Genomic DNA, 24954 nt, shown 5'->3' on the forward strand with positions numbered 1-24954 from the left:
AGTTAGGGCTGGAGAGATGGCTCAGTGGTTAGAGCACTGACTGCTCTCCCAGAGGCCCTGAGTTCAAATCCCAGCAACCACATGGTGGCTCACAAACCATCTGTAATGGAGATCTGACACCCTCTTCTGGTATGTCTGAAGACAGAAACATGAAATAAATAAATCTTTAAAAAAAAAAAAAAAAGATAAGTCAGAGTCTCTTAATATTTACGTATTTCCCAGCCAGTGAGATGCCACTCTCTGCCAAGCCTGGTGATCTGAGTTCTGTCCTTGAGACCCACATGAAGGAATTCTCTTAAACTGGCCTCTGACCTCTCCACACACCCCACCATGAACACACTCTCCCCTCCCCCACAGAATAAGTATAATTTTTAAAAGGATTTGTGTTCTTCCCTGCGAGTGTGTTCTATCTCACTAAGAATGAGAAATGACACAAGTGAGCCCTGTACCCTGGCTGGGTCACAGGTGGCTGGGTCACAGGTGGCTGGGTCACAGGTGGCTGGGTCACAGGTGGCTGGGTCACAGGTGGCTGGGTCACAGGTGGCTGGGTCACAGGTGGCTGGGTCACCCTACCCATCATTCCCAGTTGGCTGTCTCCCCAGCTTCATCTGTGTCTGTCTGGCAGCTCTGTCCTCACATCTTACCTTGGGCCTTCCTCTACAGTGAGCTGCTCACTCCTAAGAAAAGGAGGCATGCCTACTTCCATGGGCAGCAGGCGGGTTGGTCCTACAGCTGGGCTGGCCCCTGATGGAGCTGGCTGAGCTGCAGCCTGTTTTCCCAGGGTCTCCCTTGCAACCCTTCTCCCAGCACCCTCCCCGCTGTAGGCTACACCTGCTGAGGGTTGGGGATCACTGTCCTCTCCAGACTGTCACCTCACATGTCTATCCACAATAAGGCCTTTCTATCCTTCCCACATTAGCTCCTAAGTTTCTACACACACACACACACACACACACACACACACACACACACACACCATTTCCCACACCTAGCAGGGCTGGAGGTAAATTTCATCTGTCATGTTTATCTCCCTGGTCTCCCAGAATATCTCTGCTTCTCCACCTATATACCCTGTCACCCAGGGCCCCAGTCCCACACCCCCCCCACCGCTGTAGCGTGAGCCCCACCTTCTACTCACAGATCAAAACGGAGGTTCTGTTTCTCCTCAAAGAAGTAATCCACAATGAACTTGCGCACGAAATCCGGGTTGAGTGTGTTATCAATGACCTCGGTGCGTCCAAACTGCAAGATAATGTGCTGGTGAGGTAGGGACACTTGTAGGCTCGGTGGGGTGTAACAAACTAACTGGGTTTTTTTTTTTTTTTTTTTTTTTTTGCTTATTTTATGTTTGTGTGAAATTATTTTAAAAATTAGTGCATGTTTTAACAGGTGCTTAAAAAAAATATACCCACGCTCAGCCCTGCCACAGGCCAATTAAAGTTGAATTGAAGTGCGTGGGGCCCAAACAACTGTGCATCCGTCAGGGAGGGTCTGTAGATACTGCTAATAAGCAGATGGGGTTGAGAGCCACTAATAAATGGGGGCTGTAGGGGAAAGGAAGAAAACTAACATTTACTGAGCCTCTACTGAATGTTCATAGATCAACAGGATCATTAAGGAATCTCGATTCATTCTTGTAAAAATTCTGAGGGATGTTACCCGTTTCACGAACGAGGAAACAAATCAGCAAGGTTAAGTAACCTGACCATGGCCACACAGCAAGAAACTCGAGATATTTTTGTACCTGACTGGAGGGAGAAGCCCCCTGAACAGATTAAAATCAGAGAAGGTGGATTATTTTCCAAGCACTGGGGACAGCCCTGTTGGGTGCAAGCAAAGAGGTTGGGGGTGGGGTTGGGGACAACACACTCTGGCTCAATAACCCCCCCTCACTGCTGTCTCTCCTATAAATTCCATAACAACCTCACAAACATGGCACCCTCTGCAAAGGATTTCCTACCTGCTCCCAGCCCCTTCTAAGTAAACCTCCTAGCTTCAGACAAAAGGAACATTTCTCCTAATGGCTGCCTTGCAGGAGTCCTACAGGTAAACACTTATGTCTTAGAGAATTCTCTGGAAAGATCAGACTTCCTGCTGCTCTCCTTTAGCCTGAAGCATCCCCCACCAGGACTGACAGACACCCCCCCCTTCCACAGCCCAGCCCACACTCCACTCCACGGACGCCCCTCCCCCCTACATCCCCCTCCCTCCTCTGGGAGAATGACAGGGACCGATTTGAAATGGCCTTGAAGCTTCTACAAGGGGGGAGTTCCCTGAAGACTGCTCACTGCTAGAGAAGGAGAAGGGGGTTCCCCTGGAAACAGAATGGGAGGGGGCTCCGGAGGTCCCTGGAATGTGGGGGTAGGATGCTTGAAGAACTGCTAGGACTCGGGCATAGTTAACATATGTACATCGCAACTGTGAAAATCAATAGCCCAGGGGCCTCCTAAGGAAGCTTTATGGTTTTCATTAGTTGGATTAATAACAGTAAGTGTGTGTGTGTGTTTGTGTGTGTGTGTGCTGAAATTCAGATATTACAATTCTAAGAGGCCACCAGGTGCCTGTCAGTCTCAATGTGGACTCTGCCTAATGAAGGCAAGAATACAATAATTGGGCGGATAATGGTGGGGGGAGGGGAGTGTCAACCTGGACGCTGAGCTTCCCAGGGCACTGCAGAGTTCTCCAAACAGAATGGCCATGGGGAGACGAGGTATGAGCACCAAAGCCTGCCTGCAGGCTAACTGCTATGTGCACCCCATCCCATCATGGGGGAGCAGGGAAGGAGGCCAGACCCCTTATCATCCTGAATCTGGAGCCTGGACACTCTCTCAGAATCGTCTGTCTGTCCACCCCCCTAGTCCATTCTGTCTGTCCAACCCCCAGTCCATTCTGAGCCACTGCTTGGGTCCAAGCTCTGGGCTCTGAGACCAGGAGGTCTGTAGCATTAACACCATGAACCCTAAGTCCCCAAAAAGCACAGGGATCTGAGTGAACTGTAGCTGTGTAGAGCCAGGAAATCCAGGGTACTCCGAGAGGGACACTGTCAGGGAAGCGGCTCCCTGACCTCAGGACTGGGATGCTTCCTATGGGAGAAAATGAAAAGCCAAAGCCAAAAGAAGCCTAGAAATAAGAGCATTTGCCCCCTGGAAGGTTTTGTCCCTCCCTAACAGACCCGGCTAGCTCTTCGAGGAAGCTGCTCTCTAGGGCTCCCATGACTAAGCCTGAGACCAATTAGGCGGCATTAACTGCAGATCATCCAGTTCAGTGAGACCCTCCAAGGGAGGCAAGCCTTGAAACTTCTTCAGGGACTGAATTAAGTAGTTCCCAGGGGCTCTGCTATACAGAAGAACTGGCATTTCTGGGAACAGGTGAGCCCCCCATGTTTATGTGTCCTCAGAACCTGTCAGAGCAGGGTGTGCAGACCGTGGATCAGCCTTTAATGGTCACCCGGAGGGACTGGCCTGTCAGGACAATGGCCTGGCCTCAGGCTGTGGAAGACCCTGGAAAAACGCAGGCAGACCAGTGCTAGGAGGGCTCTTCTTTCAGTACCGCAAACTCTAAGACTTGCTTTCAGCTCCATGTAAGGCAGCTGCATCCTCACTGACCCCGTAGGCCCGGTGTGGGAACTGCACCTCACCACTTCTTGTCCCAGAACATCTTCAATCACACCCATGCTACAAAAGAAACCCCTACAAAAAACCTTCCCTCTACACATCAGAGGCAGATTCCTCCCTGCTGGGACGCCAGCGTGGGTCTTCTCTCAGAAACATAATCTCCAGCATCATCTCCCTGATGCCCACTCCTTTCTGCTCAAATCCACTGAGTAGCATCTGTGTCACCCAAGAAATGGGCAAGGACCCCCGAGAGATGGCTAGCTGGGAAGGACAGGTGCTGCCAAACCTGTGGTCATCACCCACAGGGTAAGTTAAAGTTGTCCCCTGACCTCCACAAGCTCACCGTGCATGGCGTACGTGGACTCGCCCCACACAGACACACACAAATAAGTAAACGTAATGAATTTTTAGGAAACGGGGAGCCGGGGCGTGGTGGCACACGCCTTTAATGCTACCACTCAGGAGGCAGACACAGGTGGATCTCTCTGAGTCTGAGGCCAGCCTGGTCTACATAGACCATAGAATTCCCGGACAGCCAGGGCTACATAGAAAGTCCTGGTTTCAAATGGAGAGGGGTGGCGGGGGGGGGGGGCAGCCTTCTCTCACATCCCTGTAAGTTCTGGAGCAAGGGCGGGTGGAAACGGAGGTGGTCCGCTTGGGGTCGGAGACCTAGGCCTGTCTCCTGGCTCTGAGCACATCTGTGAGTACAGAAGTCTGCAACCCACTGCTGCACCTTCTGAGGAGAGCCACAGTTCTGATCAGGTTCTTAAACAGAACTGTCCGGGCACAGAGCTCCAAGGTAAACCCCACAAACACAGTACAGAAAAGCCATTCACGGCACAGAGCTGGGGTCAGGTTTCCAGGGCTGCCGCTAAGCCTTGTCACCTCCACTTCATCTTCTGTGCCTACATTATGGAGGCTTGAGTGACCCTCCTTCCCCCAAGAAAAAGAAAAAACAAACCTTTGGATTTAGGCATACTCTGTAAATGATCCCATGCCAGTCTCCCAAAGAAAGTGTCTCCCATGACCCTGTGCCATATCCCCAGCTGTCCCCAGTTCTGATCACTTGGCTTCTTTTTCCTCTTCAGCTTCTGCACCCAAGAAGCCTGTTCCCCACCCCCACCCCACAAGGCTCATGTGTGCCGGAGTCCACTGAGAGCCCCTCTCTGCAAGCATGTAGGAATGGGGGGCAGAGGAAAACAGTGGGTTCTTCACTCCTATAAACCTGTTTCACAAGGATCCAGGCCCTCTGCTCCCTGCAGGATCTGCGTGGTGACTGGTTCCTGTTGCCACTGTGGGCTGCTTTTGGGTTTCTAGAATCTGAGCCCCTTCCCCTTTCTTCTCAACCCCCTGGCAGGGGGACAGCTCATGAACTTAACATAATGCTCTATAAAATGGTCACAATTCAGGGACACCGTTACTGGATAGCCCGGCCATGAGCCCAGAGTCTAGGGTTTGTGTTTTTCTTAGCTTTGGTAAACTGTGCGCCACAGTGGGTGTGGCTCCCTGTGATTCTGCAGGAGGACAAAGGGACCGTTCAGGAAGGCTGCCTGGTGCCTATGCTAAGTTACCCCATACTGACAACTGTGCAGGTTAAGCACCATAGCCTGTAACCCTGGCATCTAGAGGTTCATGTATGAGGATAGGAACTCAAGGTCCATTTCAGCTACATAATGAGTTGGAATCCAGCCTGGGCTATATAAGACTTTGTTTCAAAAATCATGCCTGGGGCTGGAGAGATGGCTCAGAGGTTAAGAGCACTGACCGCTCTTCCAGAGGTCCTGAGTTCAATTCCCAGCAACCACATGGTGGCTCACAACTATCTGGAATGGGATCTGATGCCCTCTTCTGGTGTGTCTAAAACACACACACACACACACACACACACACACACACACATATAAATCTGAGCACGCTCCCACAGCTACTGATTAGGAGATGCCCCCAGACATGGACCTGGATAGGCCCAAGTGGTTTGTCAACATTCCCTACTTAGGTTGCCCTCCTCATCAAATCCTCTTCCTCCAGCTTTGTATTGGGACTTCTCCACAACCACAACATTGTTTAGTTTCCTCAGGAAGCCCAGGAAGACACACCACCATGGTCTCCATTTTATACAGAAGGCGAGGAAGGCCAAGAGGCCACCAGGGAACCCATGAGGCAAGAGAAGAGGCATCCTGCCCTATCCCCCTCAGTAACGAGCAGGCAGCTCTCCTCAAGCCTCAGCAGTGGTAAGCACCCCCTCATCTCTTCCCCCCTCGAAAGATGCAGCTTCTGACTTTCACAAACTGCAGCTGGAGCCTCTAAGACATCCCCCAGCTCTAGAGCCCCCGTTGGCCATTGTCCATGCTGGCTGGGTCAGGAGGTCAGGAGGTCAGAAGGATAGGAGGACAGGAGCTGAGGGACCGTCCCTTCCATCCCAAGTTGCTCTTCATCTAGCTCCCCTGCAGTCTTCCTGAAGTACCGATGCCTCCTAAAACCAGATTTGAAAGCCTGGCTGCTGAGCCCAACCCTGGCAATTTATGAATCATGTTCCCCAGTATTAAAATTAGAAGCCAGGGGGCTGGAGAGATGGCTCAGCTGTTAAGAGCACTGACTGCTCTTCCAGAGGCCCTGAGTTCAATTCCCAGCAACCACATGGTGGCTCACAACCATCTGTCATGGGATCCGATGTCCTCTTCTGGTGTGTCTGAAGACAGCGACAGTGTACTCACATATATAAAATAAATAAATCTTTAAAGCTAGAGGCCAAGAGCCATGTCTGCCCTCAGAGAGCAGGGAAAGAAAGGGTGCTCTCCAAGGCTGGGAGCTGAGCCCTGTTGTGTGTCCAGCACCTGACCACCCGAGACACGGAAGGATGTGAGGGTCCAGGTCTGTTCATGGCCTGTGAACGTATTGAAAATGGAAAGTTCTCTCACTAGACGAGATCAGAATGCCATATTGCCTAGATACAATGCCCCCTCCAGGTACTGTTAGGTTTAGAGGATGGAATTCCCAATGTTAGAGGTCATGGTATTCTGGGGATCAAGGTGTGAGGATGGGGGTGGATGAGACAGGGCAGAGGGAAGAGGCCTTCCTGCCTCTGGAGTAGGACAGAGAAGGTGCCCACTCTAGCCGGGTTGCAAAGCTCTACGTAGCTCATAATGAAAGACTTCCTGCCAAAAACCCTCAGCTCCTAATTAGCCATTGTTCCACATAATCTATTAAATGGTCCCAGCCCTGGGGAATAGCCATTTTCAATGAAACTTGGCTGCCAAACCACCAGCAAACCAGTCCTCCCACCCATTCCGTTCCCCTTGGCCTCATGAGGCCGTGGGAATGGGTGAGAGAGCAAGTAATTCCAGTCCGAAGGGCAGCTGAGGCCAGGGAAGGTCCCCAGGACCACTGTCCCCAATGCTCACCCCAAACTCATGGGCAAGTGTGCTATGGGAATCCCTCCTGGATAAAGCACAGCTTCTCTCAGGAGAAGCACATTGCAGGGCTATGCGTGCACGCTGAGAACCTCCCATCTGACTCATCTGACCTCACGGCAGCCAGGGAGTCAAGGGCCTGCCTGAGTCCTCCCTTCTAGACAGGTGGAAGCCAGTCTGGGGTCTGACTTTGGAACCACACTCTGTACGGTGCAGATGAGGGTTGCTGCCACAGAGGGCATAGGCTCACCAGGAAATCTGGCCTAGCACCTCCAGGCTACCACAAACACAAACTCTTCTGCAGGCAAGAACTTGGGTGGCTTTTTACTGCACCATCCTAAAATAACAGCCATCTCGGGTTGAAGGAAGGGCAGGAGCCCCAGCCTCCATGTTCACAGCGTTCACAGCAGAGAGAGAAAAGCCCACTTTGAAACTCAGTGGCCTCGGGTGGGGATAGAGGCTCAGAAGACCAGTCTACCTTCTAGCTGAGTCGCTGGAACAAGTGTGTTTCCTCCTCAGCGGTGCTGGGAGGGCAAAGGTCGGAGGAGGAATGCTGCTGCATGGAGCACGTGCAGAACACAGATGTGTCAGCTGTCCTTGTTAACAAGGGGAGGGAAGGGAGGGAGGGGGAGGGAAGAGGAGGAAAGAGGAGGGAAGGGGAGGGAAGGGGAGGGAAGAGGAGGAAAGGGGAGGGAAGAAGAGGGAAGGGGAGGGAAGGGGAGGGAAGGAGAGGGAAGAAGAGAGAAGGGGAAGGAAGGAGAGGGAAGGGGAGGGAGGGGGAGGGAAGGGGAGGGAAGGGGAGGGAGGGGAGGGAAGGGGAAGAAGGAGAGGGAAGGGGAGGGAAGGGGAAGAAGGGGAGGGAAGGGGAGGGAGGGGAGGGAAGGGGAAGGAAGAGGAGGGAAGGGGAAGAAAGGAGGGAAGGGGAGAGAAGGGAAGGGAAGGGGAGGGAAGGGGAGAAAAGGGGAGGGAAGGGGAGGGAAGGGGAGGGAAGGAGAGGGAAGAGGAGGGAAGGGGAGGGAAGGAGAGGGAAGAGGAGGGAAGGGGAGAAAAGGGAAGGGGAGGGGAGGGAAGGGGAGAAAAGGGGAGGGAAGGGGAGGGAAGGGGATAGGGCCTATTCTCTGCCTGTCAGAGGACAGGGTAAGTACAAACAGGCGCTAACCCGCAAATCCTGCCACTTAACCCCTGCCAAAGCAGAAGGAAGCTGGCACCAGGATCCCATTTTGCCTATGACAAAAACTAAGGCCCAGGGATGAAGTGGCAGAGACAGGCTATTTGGAGACACCCATGACAGTGCCCTGTCAGGCCAAAGCAGGTTGGGTGGTTTGTTTGTCTCATGTGGATCCCAGAGATGGAATTCAGGTGGTTGGGTCTAGTGTGGCACTTTTCCTCACTGGCCCCAAAGTTCTAAAAGCACCCTCCTCTGACTGTGCGGGGAGGGGGGAGGTCTCCAAGGAGAGATCACAGCATTCCCTCCCACTCAACTGCTTGTCACCCACATGGACAGTGACTACGGGTGACCCAGGCCTGGGACACAGCCAGGATGTCCTACAAGATCACCCCATGCAGAGTGGAAACATTCAGACTGCCACCAGCGAGGGAACTGATCCAAATCACACGGTTAGGTTAAAAATCAAAACTTATCACCAACTCTGAGCTGAGGGAGCTCGGTGAGAGAGATACTGTCTTCCAAGCCCAATATGAAGGAAGCAGGGAAAGGTCAACCTGGCAATGGGCGGGGCCATCGCTGGCCATGTAATGGGATTTGGTATATCTGATAGTGTACTCATCCATATTATATATTTATTTATTTATTTTATGTGAGTACACTGTCACTATCTTCAGACACACCAGAAGAGGGCATCAGATCCCATTACAGATGGTTGTGAGCCACCATGTGGTTCCTGGGATTTGAACTCAGGACCTCTGGAAGAGCAGTCAGTGCTCTTAACCGCTGATCCATCTCTCCAGCCCCTTGTTGGGACGTTTTATCACAGCAACAGAAACAGAACTAGGACCCCATCTATGGCGTTTCCGTTACAGCTGCTTCAGCAGACTGAATCGATGCCCGCACCACGTATGTGTGTGGCAGGAGGGTCACGTGAAGGCACGAGTCTAGCAGCTCACATATTCAGACACGAGTCTGAATATTTCCACAAGCCACCACTCCCAGCCGGCGTGCAGATGTTAAACGGTCTAGGATTGCTCACTGAATAGTGCTCTTGCAGACGCTGAGAGAGGCTGTGGTGGCCCAGGCTGCAGGCCCTGCAGGTGGTTTGGGGGTGATCAGAAAACCCAAAGCTTTGTCTCCAATCTTTTCCTTTCCATGGGGGCCTCAGCTTGGACAGCCAGCTGATGAGGGAGGGGCAGAAACACACCCCCCCCCAAATGCAAGGGTCCTGAATGCCCCTCTTCTCAAATGATCTGTTTTGAGACTCTGTCCCCCTGGCCACTTGAGGACAGGCAGGAGGCCCAGGCAGGGCTTGATTCAGATACTGCTCAATTTCCTAGGCTAAAATTACATCTCAGAGTCAATTTTCATAAAATGCGGTGACAGATTTAGGTGCTGAAAAGACTGGTCTTTCTCAGAAGGCATAAAAATGACCCAAATCGTTAAAAACCAGCTGAAAACAGGCAGGCAGAGCCTACGAGAGCAGCCTTTTCCTTCCCAGCACGCAGGTTCAAGATGGCCTCCACCCTTGACTCTCCTGGTCACAACAGGCCGAACTCATATCCAAGGTTCTGCTAAAGAGAGCGGCTTGCCTCCTCCCCGCAATGAACCGGTAGGTGCAGTTGCCAAAGCTAACTCAGCCTTCTGGAAAGGGAAACCTGCTTCCTAGAGCAGCAAGGGGGATGGGGATTTCTACTGCGGAGTGAACAGAGTAAGACTCTCGGTGTGTGCACACTCTGTACGTTGATGTGTGTTGCTTGTGTACAGGAGCCCACGGAAGCCAGGGCTTCCCCCAGAAGTAACGACAGACGTGGTTATAGGTGCCACGTGGGTGCTGAGAGCTGACCCCCAAGTCCTGCTCAAGAGCAGCCAACACCATCTCTTTAACCCACCACCCCTTTATTACGTCCCCGAAGGACACAAGGCCTGGATGGACCCGTTCATTTGTCTTCTTGCTTCCACAACTGTTTTCTGCCACCGTGTGCTTGTGTTATGTCCCCGACTTCCTTGAAAGCCAGTGCTTTGAACAAATCCAAGTGCTCCCTCTGACCAAGGCTGGATAAAGCACCCTAACTCCACAGCCTGAGGCTAACCTGGAGGCAGAGGGGACTGAGGTTCTTTGGCTCATGTTCTTCTCTTGAACCATGAGGCTTGTATATTGGATTCCAACGGTGTTTAAAAACATCAAGTAGAGAGCTCGGTGGGTAAAGGCACTTGCCGCCAAGCCTAACTACCCAAGTTCGATCCCTGACACTCCACAGTTAAAGAAGAGAAGCAATTCCAGTAGCTTCTCACAATAACCACAACTTTTTAAAAATCCAAAGAGTCCACTCAGATGGCTCTCTGGTAAAGAAGCCTACCAGCAAGTCTAGTGGAGTTCAAACCCCAGGATCTACAGAGCGGAAGTTGTCCTCTGACCTCCAAAACCCCCCAACTCAAGTAAATATAATCTTTTTTATTTGTTTTTTGAGACAAAAGTTTTTCTATTTATGCAGCCCTGGCAGTCCTGAAATTCACTATGTAGACCAGGCTAGCCTCAAACTCCAGACACACACACACAGATACATACCCAGACACACATACACACACACACACACATACATACCCAGACATAGAAACACACACACACAGACACCCAGAAACATACACACACATACATACATACCCAGACATAGACACACACACATAGACACCCAGAAACATACACACACACACATACATACCCAGACATAGACACACACACACACAGATACCCAGAAACATACACACACACACATACATACCCAGACACAGACACACACACACATATACAAAGACACACACAGATATACATACATACACACATACACTTACACACACACACACATACATACCCAGACATAGACACACACACACAGATACCCAGAAACATACACACACATACATACATACCCAGACATAGACACACACACACAGATACCCAGAAACATACACACACATACATACCCAGACACAGACACACACACACATATACAAAGACACACACACACAGAGATACATACATACACTTACACACACACACACACACACACACATACATACCCAGACATAGACACACACACACACAGACACCCAGAAACATACACACACACACATACCCAGACACAGACACACACACACATATACAAAGACACACACACACAGAGACACATACATACACACATACACTTACACACACACAGACACATACATACACACATACACACCCATACCCAGACACGCACACACAGACACATACCCAGACACAGACACACACAGAGACATATACACAAACACACACACAGAGAGACACATACCCAAACACAGACACACACAGACAAACATATACACAGACACACACACACATGGGTCCCCACTCACTCTCCTCATCTTCTCTATTTCCCTACTCCTTGATACATTGCTGGCATCCACATATGCTATGTGTGGCAAAATGACTAACCAGGAGAGCCAACAGCATGGCCTGAAGTCACACCAGTGTTCCACAGTAGCTGTATAAACACAAGGCATCTTTACCGCTGACATCTTGTTTCCCATCACACACTTTGATGGTTTGTATATGATTGGCCCAGGGAGTGGGGTTTGGAGGTGTGGCCTTGTTGGAGTGAGTGTGTCACTGTGGGTATGGGCTTTAATACCCTCATCCTAGCTGCCTGGAAGCCAGTCTTCCACTAGCAGCCTTCAGATGAAGATGTGGAACTCTCAGCTCCTCCTGCACCATGTCTGCCTGGATGCTGCCATGTTCCTTTCTTGATGATAATGGACTGAACCTCTGAACCTGTAAGCCAGCCCCAGTTAAATGTTGTCCTTTATAAGAGTTGCCTCGGTCATGGCGTCTGCTCACAGCAGTAAACCCTAACTAGGACACAGGCCATATTCTCATCTTCTCTGTGTATAATTCAATCTGGGTCTGACCTCCAAAAAGACTCGAGGCCCTGAGCCAAGCTCAGGTGTGTCTCTGCCCCGCATGTGTGTTTTGGGGCCCAATGGGAATGGGGGAGGGGAGCCAAAGAAGCTTGTACAATCGGAGGCCCAGGACCTAATGGAGACTATTTTCAATTATAGAATGTAATTAACAGTCCGCCAAAGCAGTGCCCTTCTGAAGAGGTCCTCCCAGACCTGCTCTAATGAATCACCAAGCCACGAGTGCGTTCCTGGTGCTCCAGTCTGGAAAAGGCCTCAGAAGTAATTAGTCCACTTAAGCAGGCTAAACGGTTCCCTAGCAATCAGGTTTACGCTTCAGTGATTCCAAGGCGTGGAGAGTGAAACGTCACATTTCTCACTCAGTTTGCACATTCCACCCTTTGCTTCCACTAAGCCGGGCAACTGGCCTGCTCTTCCCAGCTTCATGTTAGAACTCTGGGAGCCCCCCCCCCTCTAGACACCAAGCAGTCCCTATGCAGAGCCCCCTTCCCCAAACCTTTCTCCCAGGAGTTCATGGAGAGGAGGAGGATGGGAAATTGCCCTGTTCACGAAGGCCACGGCCTCAGCCAACCCTTTCCTGTCCTGTTCATTAGCCTGCTTTAAAGAGCAGAGTAGCAGACTCAGCCTTCAGCCACCTCAGGCATCCTGGACAGCCACAGGAAGCCAGCTCCATCAGCAACAGGCCAAAGAAACTGCATCCTCCCACCATGGGAGAAAACAGCCCTTTCCTCCTCCCCTTGCTTCAGCCCAGTCTTTTCTAGAGTCTGGGGGGAAAGCATCTGCATCAAACAAGAAAGACAGGGTCTCCTGGGGTCACTTGTCTCTGTCATGTTCTGCTAGCCCATTGTCCTCTGCATCTGAAGACCTGGGAACTCAGTGAGGGGCAAGGAGGTTGAGGATGGAAAAAGACAGCGATTAGCCCTTCATAGGTCCAAATCCCATTTCTAAGACTCCATTCCTTTAGCAGCCAGTTAGGAAGTACCTGCTGTGTGCTGGACTCTGTTCTAGTTCTAGGTACCCAAAAGAGAACAGTAGGCAAAGAGCTCAGAAATCCCCTGCCCTGTGGTGACAGGTGACAAGATAGTACCGACACCCAGAGTCTAGTCGATGGTTAAAAAAATAAATAAAAAAACAAGGAGACCAAAAGGGTGTGTGCAAGATGTATCAGGAGTCATTCACAGCCAACTCTGGCAAGGACTTTGTGTATCTGGTCCATGTTCTTAGACTTCGGGAAAGGCTGGGGTTTAAAGCGATCATTAAAAGTAGTAGATTCATGAATGGGGTGGAGGAAATATTGAGACGGCACTGTATCCAGGCTATGGCACGGACAGCACCGGCTGCTTTTAGCCAAACTTACAGTGAGGGCTAGAAGCAAGAAGCAGACAGAAAGATCTAAACACCACAGTATGGCCAGAAAAGAAGTGTGCTCAAAGCTGTGGGCCAGGAGGTTATAGGATTAAAGAGATTTTGATGGGATTTTGAAGCCACTTACTCAGCACAGGGACAAGAAGGGGATGCTGTGAGGGGGTGTGTGAGCAGTAAACCAGACCCCAGCCATGGCAGGTAAGAGTATATAAACCGGCAAACTCATCTGAAAGACTCTCCCTTCAGAAAGGTCCTCTGAGGCATGGAACGGGGAGTCTAACCAGTTCTTTCTATAGTTATTCACTCAGAGCCCACGGTGGCCCAAAGGTCCTAGCCAATGCTGCCCCCTGGTGTGGGCCACATGACGGTGATGTCATTGGCATTCAGAGTACAAAGATCAAAGGTCATAGGGGCAGATTTTCAAAGAAAGCCTGTTGGGCTGGGGGGCAGTGTATGGCCAGGTCTGAGATCCTGTGAGCTGCCCCCAGAAAGGATGACATATGAAGCTGTAAGAGTGGTGCTTGGCAGGCTGGAGAGATGGCTCAGTGGTTAGAGCACTGACTGCTCTTCCAGAGGTCCTGAGTTCAATTCCCAGCAACCACATGGTGGCTTACAACCATCTGTAATGAGATCTGATGCCCTCTTCTTATGTGTCTGAAGACAGTGACAGTGTACTTAAATATAATTAATAAATACATCATAAAAAAAAAAGAGTGGAGCTTGATAGTGGGACATCTACTGAGGAAGGCTTAGGCAGTAAAGCAGACGTGTCCTGAGAGAGAAGCTACGCGGGCTGCAAACAGCAAGGCCATGAGAGGGGCTCTGGGTTTGGGTGCACACAGAGACACCACGGTGTGTCCAGAAACACGGAGCTACAGGATCTGGTATTTGCTCTGCTGGGTGGCTCTGGTGACCTTACTTCAGTCTGGCCCCAGCTTGTTATTGCCCTATTCTTCCATGTTGGGGTAGGAATGTGTGCTCTGGGCTGTTGCATCTTGGAGATGTGTAACTTGAGTTTTGTTTTTTTCTTCCCACATGAGTTTACAGCTAAGAGTTGTCTTGAGTCTCCTGATGGGACTGTTAAAAACATGGGGACAAGAGAGATGAACTGAATACATTTTGTATTCTGAGATGGATGTGAGCCTTTGGGGGTCAGTGGCAGATTTTCAGTAATGAATGCTTTCAATTTAACTGAATTGAGAAGCACATAGGTGATCCCCAAAGCACAGTCCTCCTCCTCCTCCTCCTCCTCCTCCTCCTTTTATTGACACAGGGTTTCTCTTTGTAGCCCTGGTTGTCCTGAAACTTGCTAAGTAGACCAGGCTGGCCTTGAACTCAAAAAGCTCCTCCTGTCTCTGCCCCTTGAGTGCTGGGATTAATGACTTCTGCCACAACAAATGGTTTAAAACATGCTTCTGTGTGTGTGTGTGTGTGTGTGTGTGTGTGTGTGTGTGTGTGAGAGAGAGAGAGAGAGAGAGAGAGAGAGAGAGAGAGAGAGAGAGAGAGAGAGAGGAAGTTTCTAGAAATTAGTAGTTAGACCGTAAGGGCTCTGATCTAATGGATTAATTTTTTTTTCTTCTTTTTAATGAGCAATGTGATCCCCTGAACACAGGTTTTCTGTGGAATGTTTGGGCGCTGGGGCTGGGGTAAAGGAAGCAGATCAGCGGTGCCATGCCCTTGGGTAAACTCCTTCCAGGGCATTTCCTTTATCCTCTGCTTCCTGTCTCCCACAGGGTGAACAGTTTCTCCATCCATGTGCTTCCCCAACCAAGTGCACCGGGTCCAAGCAATTGCTGCTAGACCCACCCCTGAAATCTGAGCCAAAATGAACCTCCCTTCCTTTAAGCTCATCTCAGATAAAGAAAGCGACTAAGAGTCGAGTCTCCCCTCTAACCAGAGCTCCTCGAGGACAGGCACAGCCTGCTCCGGCTTCAGACTCCACACCCTCTGCTTGCCCTGCCAGCCTTGGGTACCACAGAGGGACCAACATCCTGGGCGGTAAAGGGGCGGGACTTACCTCTCGCCATTGCTTGTTCTCCATCCCTTGAGTGTACATGACACACACTGGGGAAGAGAAGAGAAGATGTGGGTTAATAACCTCAGGCCAAGAGGAAGGGAGAAGGTCAAGAGCCTCAGCCTGGACTGCTCAGCTGGGTTTGGAGGAAGGGCACCTGGAATGAGGGTAAGAAGAACCTGGCCTCAGAACCTAGACCACAGCTGTACTGAGTACTGTCCTGTGGTACTGAGAGCAGCTCCACATCCTAGGTGCTGAGACCTGGGGTGGTGGCAGAGTGGAACCAACTCTCTGGTTCTTCTCTGGACCCCCCAATAGGGTGCTTGCCAGTCTTGACTGGCTGGCCCCTCCCCTGCGTAGTTCTAACTCTTAGCCAGAGCTGCTGCTGGCCCCTGGCTCTGGTCACCAGACTGCTGTTGCCATCAGAGAAGGACTTACGTGGGTCAGACTTGGAAAACATGTCTTTGTCCAAAAGGTTCCTGAAAGAAGGGAGAGAGGAGAAATGAGCAGGGATGGAGGGAACAGGGTGACAGGACCTAAGGTTGGTGCTCAGTCTGAAGATAGCCTATGGTCTAGCCTCAGACAGAACAGAAAGGGAAGATGTTCCTTAGCACACGTGATCAACTTCATTAAATGCCAAGAAGCACAAGGATTCCACAAGTCGGTCATGCTGGCACTCAGGTCAAGGAGAAGGAGACTGGAGACCAAGGGAGGCAGAAATTCAAAGCCATCCTGAGGCTATACTGTGGATTAGAACATCCTGGGCTACATGCAACCCTGCCACAATCCACCCAGCCCTGAGTCAGTAGAGCGCAGGCTGAATGCAGAGCAAGACAGAAATGGGCGTGCAGCCGGGCTGGCAGTGTCTGCCTCTCATGCACTGCATAAACCACGCGTGGTGATATAAACTGGTAAGGCAAAGACGAGTCCCATAAACTAAAGGCTAGCCTGGGCTACGGAGGGAAACCTGCAATTAGAACAACAAAACCAAAACAGGACAGCAAGGGCTGCTCAGGACGAACCTCAGCGCCTTCATACTCCCCCTTAGCTACAGAAAGACAAACGACATCCCAGCTCTGCATGGTTGATTTGACTACATCGTGCCTCAATTTCCCCATTTGTAAAATGGGGCTCAGTACGGCCCAGGGCTGCTTAGATCAATAAATGTGCATTGCCCTGGCATTTATAAGTCAGTCAATTGTGCTGACCAGCTGTGCTGGCCAGATCAGACATGCTTCTGAGGGAAGCTGAGGCTCACAGGTGAGAAAGGGAGCCACAAGCCACCTCCAACCTCCCTGGACCAAGAAGCCAGGCCCTACCCTGTCCTGAAGGGAGACTGACTATGTCATCTCTGAGATGGGGTCCCAGCTTCAAATCTTCCTCCTGCGCCCTCGGCTGTGAGCAGCCTTGCCTGGGTCTCCATCCTGATGCCCTCTCTGATGCCCAGCCATAGTCTTGTTTTGCCCTTGCTCCCTTCAACCCAACTCCTTACTCAATAGAAATTGGGCATGTAGGGATCCTCAGAAGTCTGCATCACTGCTTAGTAATGGGCCTCTCACTCCTTGGGGCTCAGGTCAGTTCCCAGGGGTAACAAGGCAGGTTCTTGGAGTCCTTCCCTGAGCCTTGCTTGGTAAGTCTGGGGTGTGTCTGAGATAGCTTTACCTAGCTGCTGCCCCTCCCGCCAGCCCTCTCCTGGGTTTCTGATGGTAGTGATTCAAATAAATATCTTGGGTCAAAACCCTCAATCTCAGCCTCCCATTGGACAACAAAGACCCCAAGACATGTTTGTTCAGCCCCCAAGAATTCCCTGCAGTTGCCAGGTCCCCAGTAACCTTCACCTGCCCCACTAAACAATCCTGGCTCAGAGGGGGGGGTGCTGCCTAGAGGCACACAGCCAGAGCAGCCTGTGACCAGGTCTTCAGCCCAAAGCAGGGTCCCAACCACCAGGGCACTAACCAGACCAGACTAAACCAGACCTTAGGTGTTTTTCCTCTGCTTCCTACTTTGGTAGGGCTCAAAGAGAAAAGTAAGATAAAAATTCCCCAACAGTCAAAGTGTATTTTTCCCCCAAAAGAGCATAAAACCCTTCTGCTGTCTGCTCAGCAGCCTGGAGCCTTTGTTCCTTAAACCGAGGCTGGGAAGGCAGAGCCAAGGCCCTTTGCTTCCTGCTGCCCCCAAGGACTCATTTCCAGCGCTCCAACTCGAGGGAGGCTGGGAGAAGCGTTACCAGGCTGTGGGGCCAGGAGCCTGTGAGATCCCATCAGAGAGGCTGGAGAGAAGTGGGTGAGGGGCTGGGACAGAGCCCCTGTCTAAGGGGGTACACCTCCCTTTGCTTGAGGTAACTTCGTCCCCTCGCTCACACAGACACGCTGAGCTTGCACTTGGCTGTAGATAAAGTATGTTAAGGGCCTGTTTTTTAGCTATTCCAGGCCGGGGATCCTCAGCGGGCCCTGGAAACCAAGCAGATCGGTGCTGTGTTGGATGTAGGCTTTTGTCTTGTTGTCCAATTCTCAAAGAAAACCATGAGGCTGCAAAAGTCAGGAAAAGGGTAACCCTGGCAACCCAGGTTTGCTACCTATGATTCTGAGGCAGGAGAATCACAAGTTCAAGGCCTCCCTGGGCTACACAGTGAGTTCAGTGGGAGTCCAGCAACTGTGTTATCTCAGAAGAACACAAGTCAAAAGGGTTAAAGCTCAGGGGCTGGAGAGATGGTTCAGTGGTTAAGAGCCCTGACTGCTCTTCCAGAGGACCTAAGTTCAATTCCCAGCAACCACATGGTGGCTCACAACCATCTGTAATGGGATCTTCTAGTGTGCCTGAAGAGAGGAGCAGTGTACTCATATACATTAAATAAATCTTTAAAACAACAACAACAAAACCAAGGTGGGTGGTGATAGGGCACTCACGTAGCATGCACAAGGCCCCAGGTTCAATTCCCAGCATGGAGAGGGAGGGAGGGAGGTTGGTTTCTCTGAACTAGGAATAATGGTATACACTGGACAGGCCCGCCAGTATGAGACTAGCTAGCCTCTGGAGGTAGGGTAAGATGAACTGAGCCCCCAAGTCCTAAGAGAACACATATATCACATTGTTTTTCAAAATCAATGTCATGCCAAACATCTGGCCGATGCAGACGATGAGGGGTGACCACCCATTCACACGATTGGCCAGGTCCTTTGTCAGCTACCTAACCTGGGACATTCAACTGACCCTGCATCTCAATGCCCGCGGATGCCGGTTCAAATCTCCAAATGGGGAGCATCTGACCTCTCAAGTCCCAGTCACTGAGGTCTCCAGGAACATCTATGTCAGCAAACCTGGGATCTCCCGAGCCTACGTGGGCACCTGTGCTCCCTCTACCCCACTGGCACATCAGAGAGGAGTGGAAAGACACCATTACCTCATAAGAGAAAGCTATCAAAGTTGACAGGCCAGGAGGAAGGACCAGGGCATGGGCACCCACCACTACCTCTATGCCATCTCCCTGCCAAGCAACCTTGCCAGGCCTAACGAATGAGCAGCTCTCACGGGGCATCCAGCAAGCCTTCCAGCTTTTTATCTCTGCAAGATGTCGGCCTAATTGCCCCTGCAGCAGGGTCAGGGGAGAGGGCTGTGGCCTCAGAAACAGCCAAGTGGGGATCCTGCACGGCCACACTGCAATCTGTCACTCCGGAGAGTTTCCCCACACCTCAGCTTCTTGTCGGTACATGGGGGTCACTTGCTTCTCAGAGCAGGTGTGAGCCACTAGCCACCAGCTGAAACTGGGAACAGGAGGTGGCTCTCTTTGCTCTCCTTCCCTGGCGCTGTGTCTGTTCCATTCAGACTCCCCTCCGAGCCACTCTCCCAGTGTTACCTTCACCATCCTCCACTGGACCTGCCTGGCAACACATTTACTTCCTGATGCACCCCACGCCCCAGCGTCTCAGTAGCCAAAGGCTTGTTTGTTTGTAAGGTACGGCATCCAACCACCATGGTGTGAGAACAGTCTCCAAAATTCCTGCCTGGGACCTCCAAGGCTAGGGTTTACAGCTCCCCTCTCCTCTCTGATCTCAGCTGGGTCCCCCCAACTGTTCATCCTATTGGTGCCACACCGAACCCCCTACACTTCTATGAGCAGATCAAGGCCTTTTCTGCCCCAGGGCCTTTGCACTCCTCAGCTTTCTCTTCACGCCACCTGCCTTGCCGTCTGAATCGGATGAACTAATTTACTGAGACATCCAAGGATATTATCAGCCTAGTAAAAACTCACGTAGGCTAGAATTGGTAGCTCACGCCACTAATCCCAGCACTCAGGAGGCAGAGGTAAGTAGATCTCTGCGAGTTCAAGGCCAGCCTGGTCTATGCATGGTCCCAGGACAGCCAGGGCTACATAGTAAGATCCTCAAGACTCAAAGAACAAAGCAAGAGTGTGCATAGCTGGGTATGGTGGTGCACACAGTAAGCCCACCACTGTGGAAGCTCAGAGAAGTGGGAGACAGCCTTGAACTCACAAGGCCAGGTGAGGTGCACACTGGCACTGTCCCACAAAACCAAAACAGCGTGGTGCTCAACACTTGCTAGGGAAATGGTCAGGTCCTAGTTCCATCCGGGCATCAAGCAGGCTTCCAGTTACTTACGCACAGCCAATGGCAGGAGTGTGAGCCAGGAGACCGGGGAAGGAAGCTACCAGAAGGTTGGCTTCCATTATAGACGCCTCTGTGTTTTGTCTCTCAGAGTCAGCAATGTCTCCGGCAAGCAAGAGGCTTTGCTTTGCTTTCCCTTTGCCTGAGGAAGGATCACTGGCCTCCAGGTCCCACTGGGATCTCTACAGAACCCAACCCTTGACTTCAAAGAGCTCCAAAGGCCTCAACGGCTGAGGACACAGGCCGTGGATCCACATCTCCAAAACCTGCCAGCACTAACCTCAGGCATGGGCCTTCACCTCTCTGGGCCTTGGTTTCCTAGGCAGACAACTTATTGCAGAGGACTAAAAAGCCACATCGAGGGAGGGCCAGGGGGCAGGCTGGAGGGATAGCTCAGCATGAGGATGGAAGATGAGGTCCCCAGAAATCCATAGAAATGGTGGATGGGAATGAAAGCCCGCCTGTAACCCCATCCCCAGAAGGCACAGACACAGCACCCCCCACCCCACCATCCTCCCAACCCCTACTCTTTCACCCCCTCACCCCTCCACTCCACCCCTGTGAATCTACCTGTCATAGCCCTCGGAGAAGCCAGACTTCCCCTAGACTTGAGGAGGCCAGTTGCCTCACTATGGAAGGTAGCTGGGTGGGACCAGCAGTCCCAAGGAGCCGGCTGAAGGGGATCACTCTGGTCCTCACCAGCAAGACACTGAGCCTTCATTCTGCAGCTGCCTCAAGTTAGCAAGCCTGGTCAGGTGGTCAGGGCCCACCCCAGGCCTTGGGTAAAGTCCTAGCCCCGAGAGACACAGTGTTGGGAGGGGACAAAGTCAGATAAAACTGGCCATTTGTTCCCCCAAGCAGCTGAGAATGAACGAATGCTCTGATCTTCCAAGATGGTGGGATCTAAGGTGCTGGCTTAGACGGCAGCCACCAGTACAGACGAAACACATGTATTCCGAACAAAGATGCCAACGGCTCAGCTAGACTAATCATCCAACCTGTACCATGGTGACCTTCCCTGGCTTTGTTGAATATCTGGGTGTGGTCAATGAGTAAACAAACTCCTCTTTTCCTAAGGCTGACATACAGTTACCACCAGGCTCACCCCTCACTCCAGCAATCTCCCCTTCCTCTCAAAAGCAGTGAACTCACACCTGTCTACAAGACCAGAGCACAGCTCCAGAGCTTAGCTGTCTCTCTCCACGGGGGACTGTACGTTAGCCTAAACAGGCAGCAGTAACCAACCTCTGGGGCAGAAGCCCAGTTACCCACCAGCTCCTACCAACTGGTGAGGAAGGGAAGCTAAAGGAGATCCTGAGGAGGCATCGCCTGCCCTGGTCTCAGGAGCCCTTGTAAACCTGTCTAGTAGGACCCTCCCTGCCCAAGCACAAAGGCTTCCTGTAATATGAAAGACGCAGGCTGTTCTTTCTGACCACAGAGCTGATGCCGCTATAAGCATTAAGGCAGGGATGCCGCCTGTCAGGGCCCCTGGAGGAAGAAGGGGCCAGGTCCAGGTGAGCTTCGAACAGCTAACACGCCTAGTCAAGAAAGGTCTGGGACAGACTGTCAGAGAGGAAGAGCTCAAGGCTCGAGGGTGTTTAAAGTCACATTTTTCTAGCACATCCGCTGGAATCTGGCGCCACAGACCATCTTTCCTCCGGGAATCACTGCATCAAACCATCTCCAGGGCTCTCCACATCCAACCAGAGACACAGACCTTTGTTACTGTGTGATGTTGGCTCAGTGGTGATGCCAGCCACTGTTCTCAGATTGGTCCCTGTGACTGACGGGGACCACTGTGCTCCTTTTACAGAGGGAGAAACTGAGGCCAAACCGGAGAAGCAGCTCACCAGGAGTCCCAGGAATAGAGCTGGAGTGTGCTTCAGTGACAGTGTACTTGTGTGATATGGGTGTGCCCACGCGCGCACGCACACTCACAGACACGGGGGGAGATCACAAGAAAACTGGGATTTGAATCCAGGGAGATAGAGACAAACTTTTTTTTGTTGTTGTTGTTTTTGGTTTTTTGTTTAAACAGTCTCACTACATAGACCAGGCTGGCCCCGGAACTGACAGAGCTACACCAACTGCCTCTGTCTCTGCTTCCTGGGTACTGGGAATAAAGCCAAGTTCACACTCTTTTTTGCTGTTGTTGTTGGGGATTGCTTTGTTTTTCTGAGACAAGGTGTCTCTATGTAGCCCTGGCTGTCCTAGAACTAGCTATGTAGAGCAGGCTGGTCTTAAACTCACAGAGATCCTCTTGCCTCTGCCTCTCGAGTACTGGATCAGAGGTGTGAATCACCATGCCTTGGTCAAGCTCACATTCCTATCCAATAACACGAGGCTGGTTACACCCTCAGGCTTGGGTCTACCAGAGTCAGGGACAGTAGTCATTTGGGAGTGAACCACAGATTGACCTAAGATGTTCTCTACAGAGGCAGAGGCCATAATGTGTTGTGTTGTCTGCCTTCTGCGAGCACACTGGGTGCCAGCAAGATTCTGGACAAGATATAGACCCCTGCCCTGAGTGTTCTCTGTTCTGCTGAGGTGCCCAGGTCAGGCACAGCATGTGTCTAGAATGTCCCCTAGAACAAGGCAGAGTTCCTGGGGTTGGATCAAGGCAGCTAGAGAACCCATCAGCCACCCTGAGGCGTGGGCCCCAGACGTCCATCTGGAGGAAGTTGCCAGCAGGGGTTACTGAGATGCTCATGGTAGGGCACTCCAAAGTCTCTACTCTAGGGGGTCCAGTTAGTGCTGACCAGGACATAGGAGAGGGGACTCCTTAACTGGTAAGCATTGAATAAAGCAAACTAGGTCAGTGTGGGCTCTTCAAGTCTCTGCCCTCCCCCAAAGCTGGACCACTGGCCCCAGCTAAAGCAGAGGTGGATTTGTAGAGTCAAAGCCACCCAGACCATCCAGGCACCACCCCTCTGTTCCAAGTGACCATTAGGCCCTCACTCATCTCTCTGCACCAAAACCACATCTGCCTCATTTCCATTTCAGGAGAGAAGAAGCAGAGGTTGGCCGGGCCTTTTACAAAATGTGTATCATGATCCTTCAGAGAGACAGACAGCAGGGTCAGCCCAGAGCCTAACTCCTGGGAACTCTCCTGCACCAGGTACCTCTCACAGAGGACATCTTCATCCCTTAGATGCTTCCAGAAAACAGAGAGAGGACCCGAGAGTTTCTGTCTGTCTCGGGCTGATCGCCGTGGCCACCCGCTGTTCAGTGAACCCACCCCTCTATCTGCTTGTTGTGTTTGTACCCACTGTGTGCCAAGCACATGAGCTACCTCTGCGAGCGAGGCTTGCCTGAGAGGAGGTAGACTTCCCAGTTGGGAAACTGAGGCTTAAAGTTTGTCTCAAGTGGCAAGTCAGGGATCCCTCACAAGATGTCCGACTCCAGGTCTCACTGCTATGACCCTTCCTCTCCACGTGAGTAGAAGGCTCTGAGGTCTGTTGTGGGAACGTTCCTGCCTCCCATGCTTACTCAGAGGCTCTGCGCTCAGGGTCCTGGGGATGTAGAAGCCAGTGCTTTAGGCTGATGTCTTTCGGGACAAAAGGATGTCCCTGGAAGTGGAGAGCACAGAACCATCGCCCGTAGGGAACAGGCTGTTCAGGAGCTCAGAGGTGGGAAGAGACAACTGAAGGTGACAGGCGTGATTGAAGGCGGGAGGCAGGGCTGTGTGCAGAAGGAGGGCAAGCTAGCAGCTGCTGACAGCTGAGGAGGTGAGACTGGAGCTAATGGACCATTGGGAAGCTTCAAATAGTCTCTGTGTGGGACTGAGATGGAGGGGGATGGATACACATCTGGGAGTCACCACAGTAGTCCCCTGGAGAGCCTAGCTGGGGACACCACCTCGTCAGGCCTCCTCTCAAGTCCTCAGGAGGAAATTCCCCAGTAATCCATCCTCTTCCACACCACAGGCCAGCATCTCAGGCCATAGGGACACTTCCCCAATGTCTCAGCACAGTCACTCAGAGCTGAGGGGACGTGAGATGACCCAACAGCGACCTGCATGAAGCAGGGGTCGGTGATTCGGAACAAGGGTACAATGGGACTCTAGAATGCTATATGGGCCATTGCCAGGACCTCAGGGTAAGTTATATCTGGACTGCAATGTCCCCCACGGAACTATCAAAGCAGTGTGCCTAAGGCCGGCCACCTGCCTGTCCAGCCTTGTGGCAACCTATTCAGAAAACCAGAGAGGCCCAGCTTCTCAGAGAAGCCCAACCTGTGTGGTGTTACTGGGGACTTGTGGGTGGCAGCCTACAAAACAAACTCCTTCCTCCTCCTCTTGCCTGGGGATTCCAGACACTTCATCATCAGCCCTTCACTCCTTTGGCTTAAGATTTCCCATCAGAGTTACTGGTCTTTAATGGCACCACGCCACTCTTAAGTTCGGCCGGCTTCCTGCTCTCTGAGACTACTGTCCCGGTTGATCCTTCTTTCTAGGGGCTAAAGCAAGAGGCTTTCAAATCCCGGGTTCTAAGACAGTGGAGGAGGGGGAGGAGGCTGGAGCAAAGGCCGGAGTAGGGGGAGAAGGGAGGTCACAGGAGGCACAGAGGGTCATAGCTGAGAGTAATGGTGCCAGTCTCTCCCACTCCTCCTTTTGGAGATGGATAAACCAGAGACATCCTGAGTGGAGACCCTGAAGCAGCTCCTCCCCTTCCCACTCTTGGTGCTGGGACCCCTGCTTCCGCGTCCTCCTCCAGTCCTGGAAGCAACAGCTTCGAACGCAAACTTTCTGGGAACCTGACCCCTGCCTGGCTGCCCATTCAGCCGTCGCGAACCGCCTCTG

General features: G+C 51.8%; 1 protein-coding gene across 1 annotated transcript in view; it reads right to left on the reverse strand.

The window, feature by feature from the left end:
• The window catches only part of CPNE5 (copine 5), a gene marked incomplete at its 5' end in the record, with an annotated part of 75553 nt that overhangs the window by 50353 nt on the left and 246 nt on the right, over positions 1-24954 (reverse strand). Inside the window, 3 exons of the mRNA XM_080938320.1 lie at positions 1139-1242; positions 15535-15581; positions 15970-16010. Coding sequence (XP_080794446.1) covers positions 1139-1242; positions 15535-15581; positions 15970-16010 — 192 coding nt within the window. The remainder of the gene's footprint in view (positions 1-1138; positions 1243-15534; positions 15582-15969; positions 16011-24954) is intronic.

This window comes from Micromys minutus (genome assembly GCF_963924665.1).
Source record: "Micromys minutus genome assembly, chromosome: 25".
Taxonomy (NCBI): domain Eukaryota; kingdom Metazoa; phylum Chordata; class Mammalia; order Rodentia; family Muridae; genus Micromys; species Micromys minutus.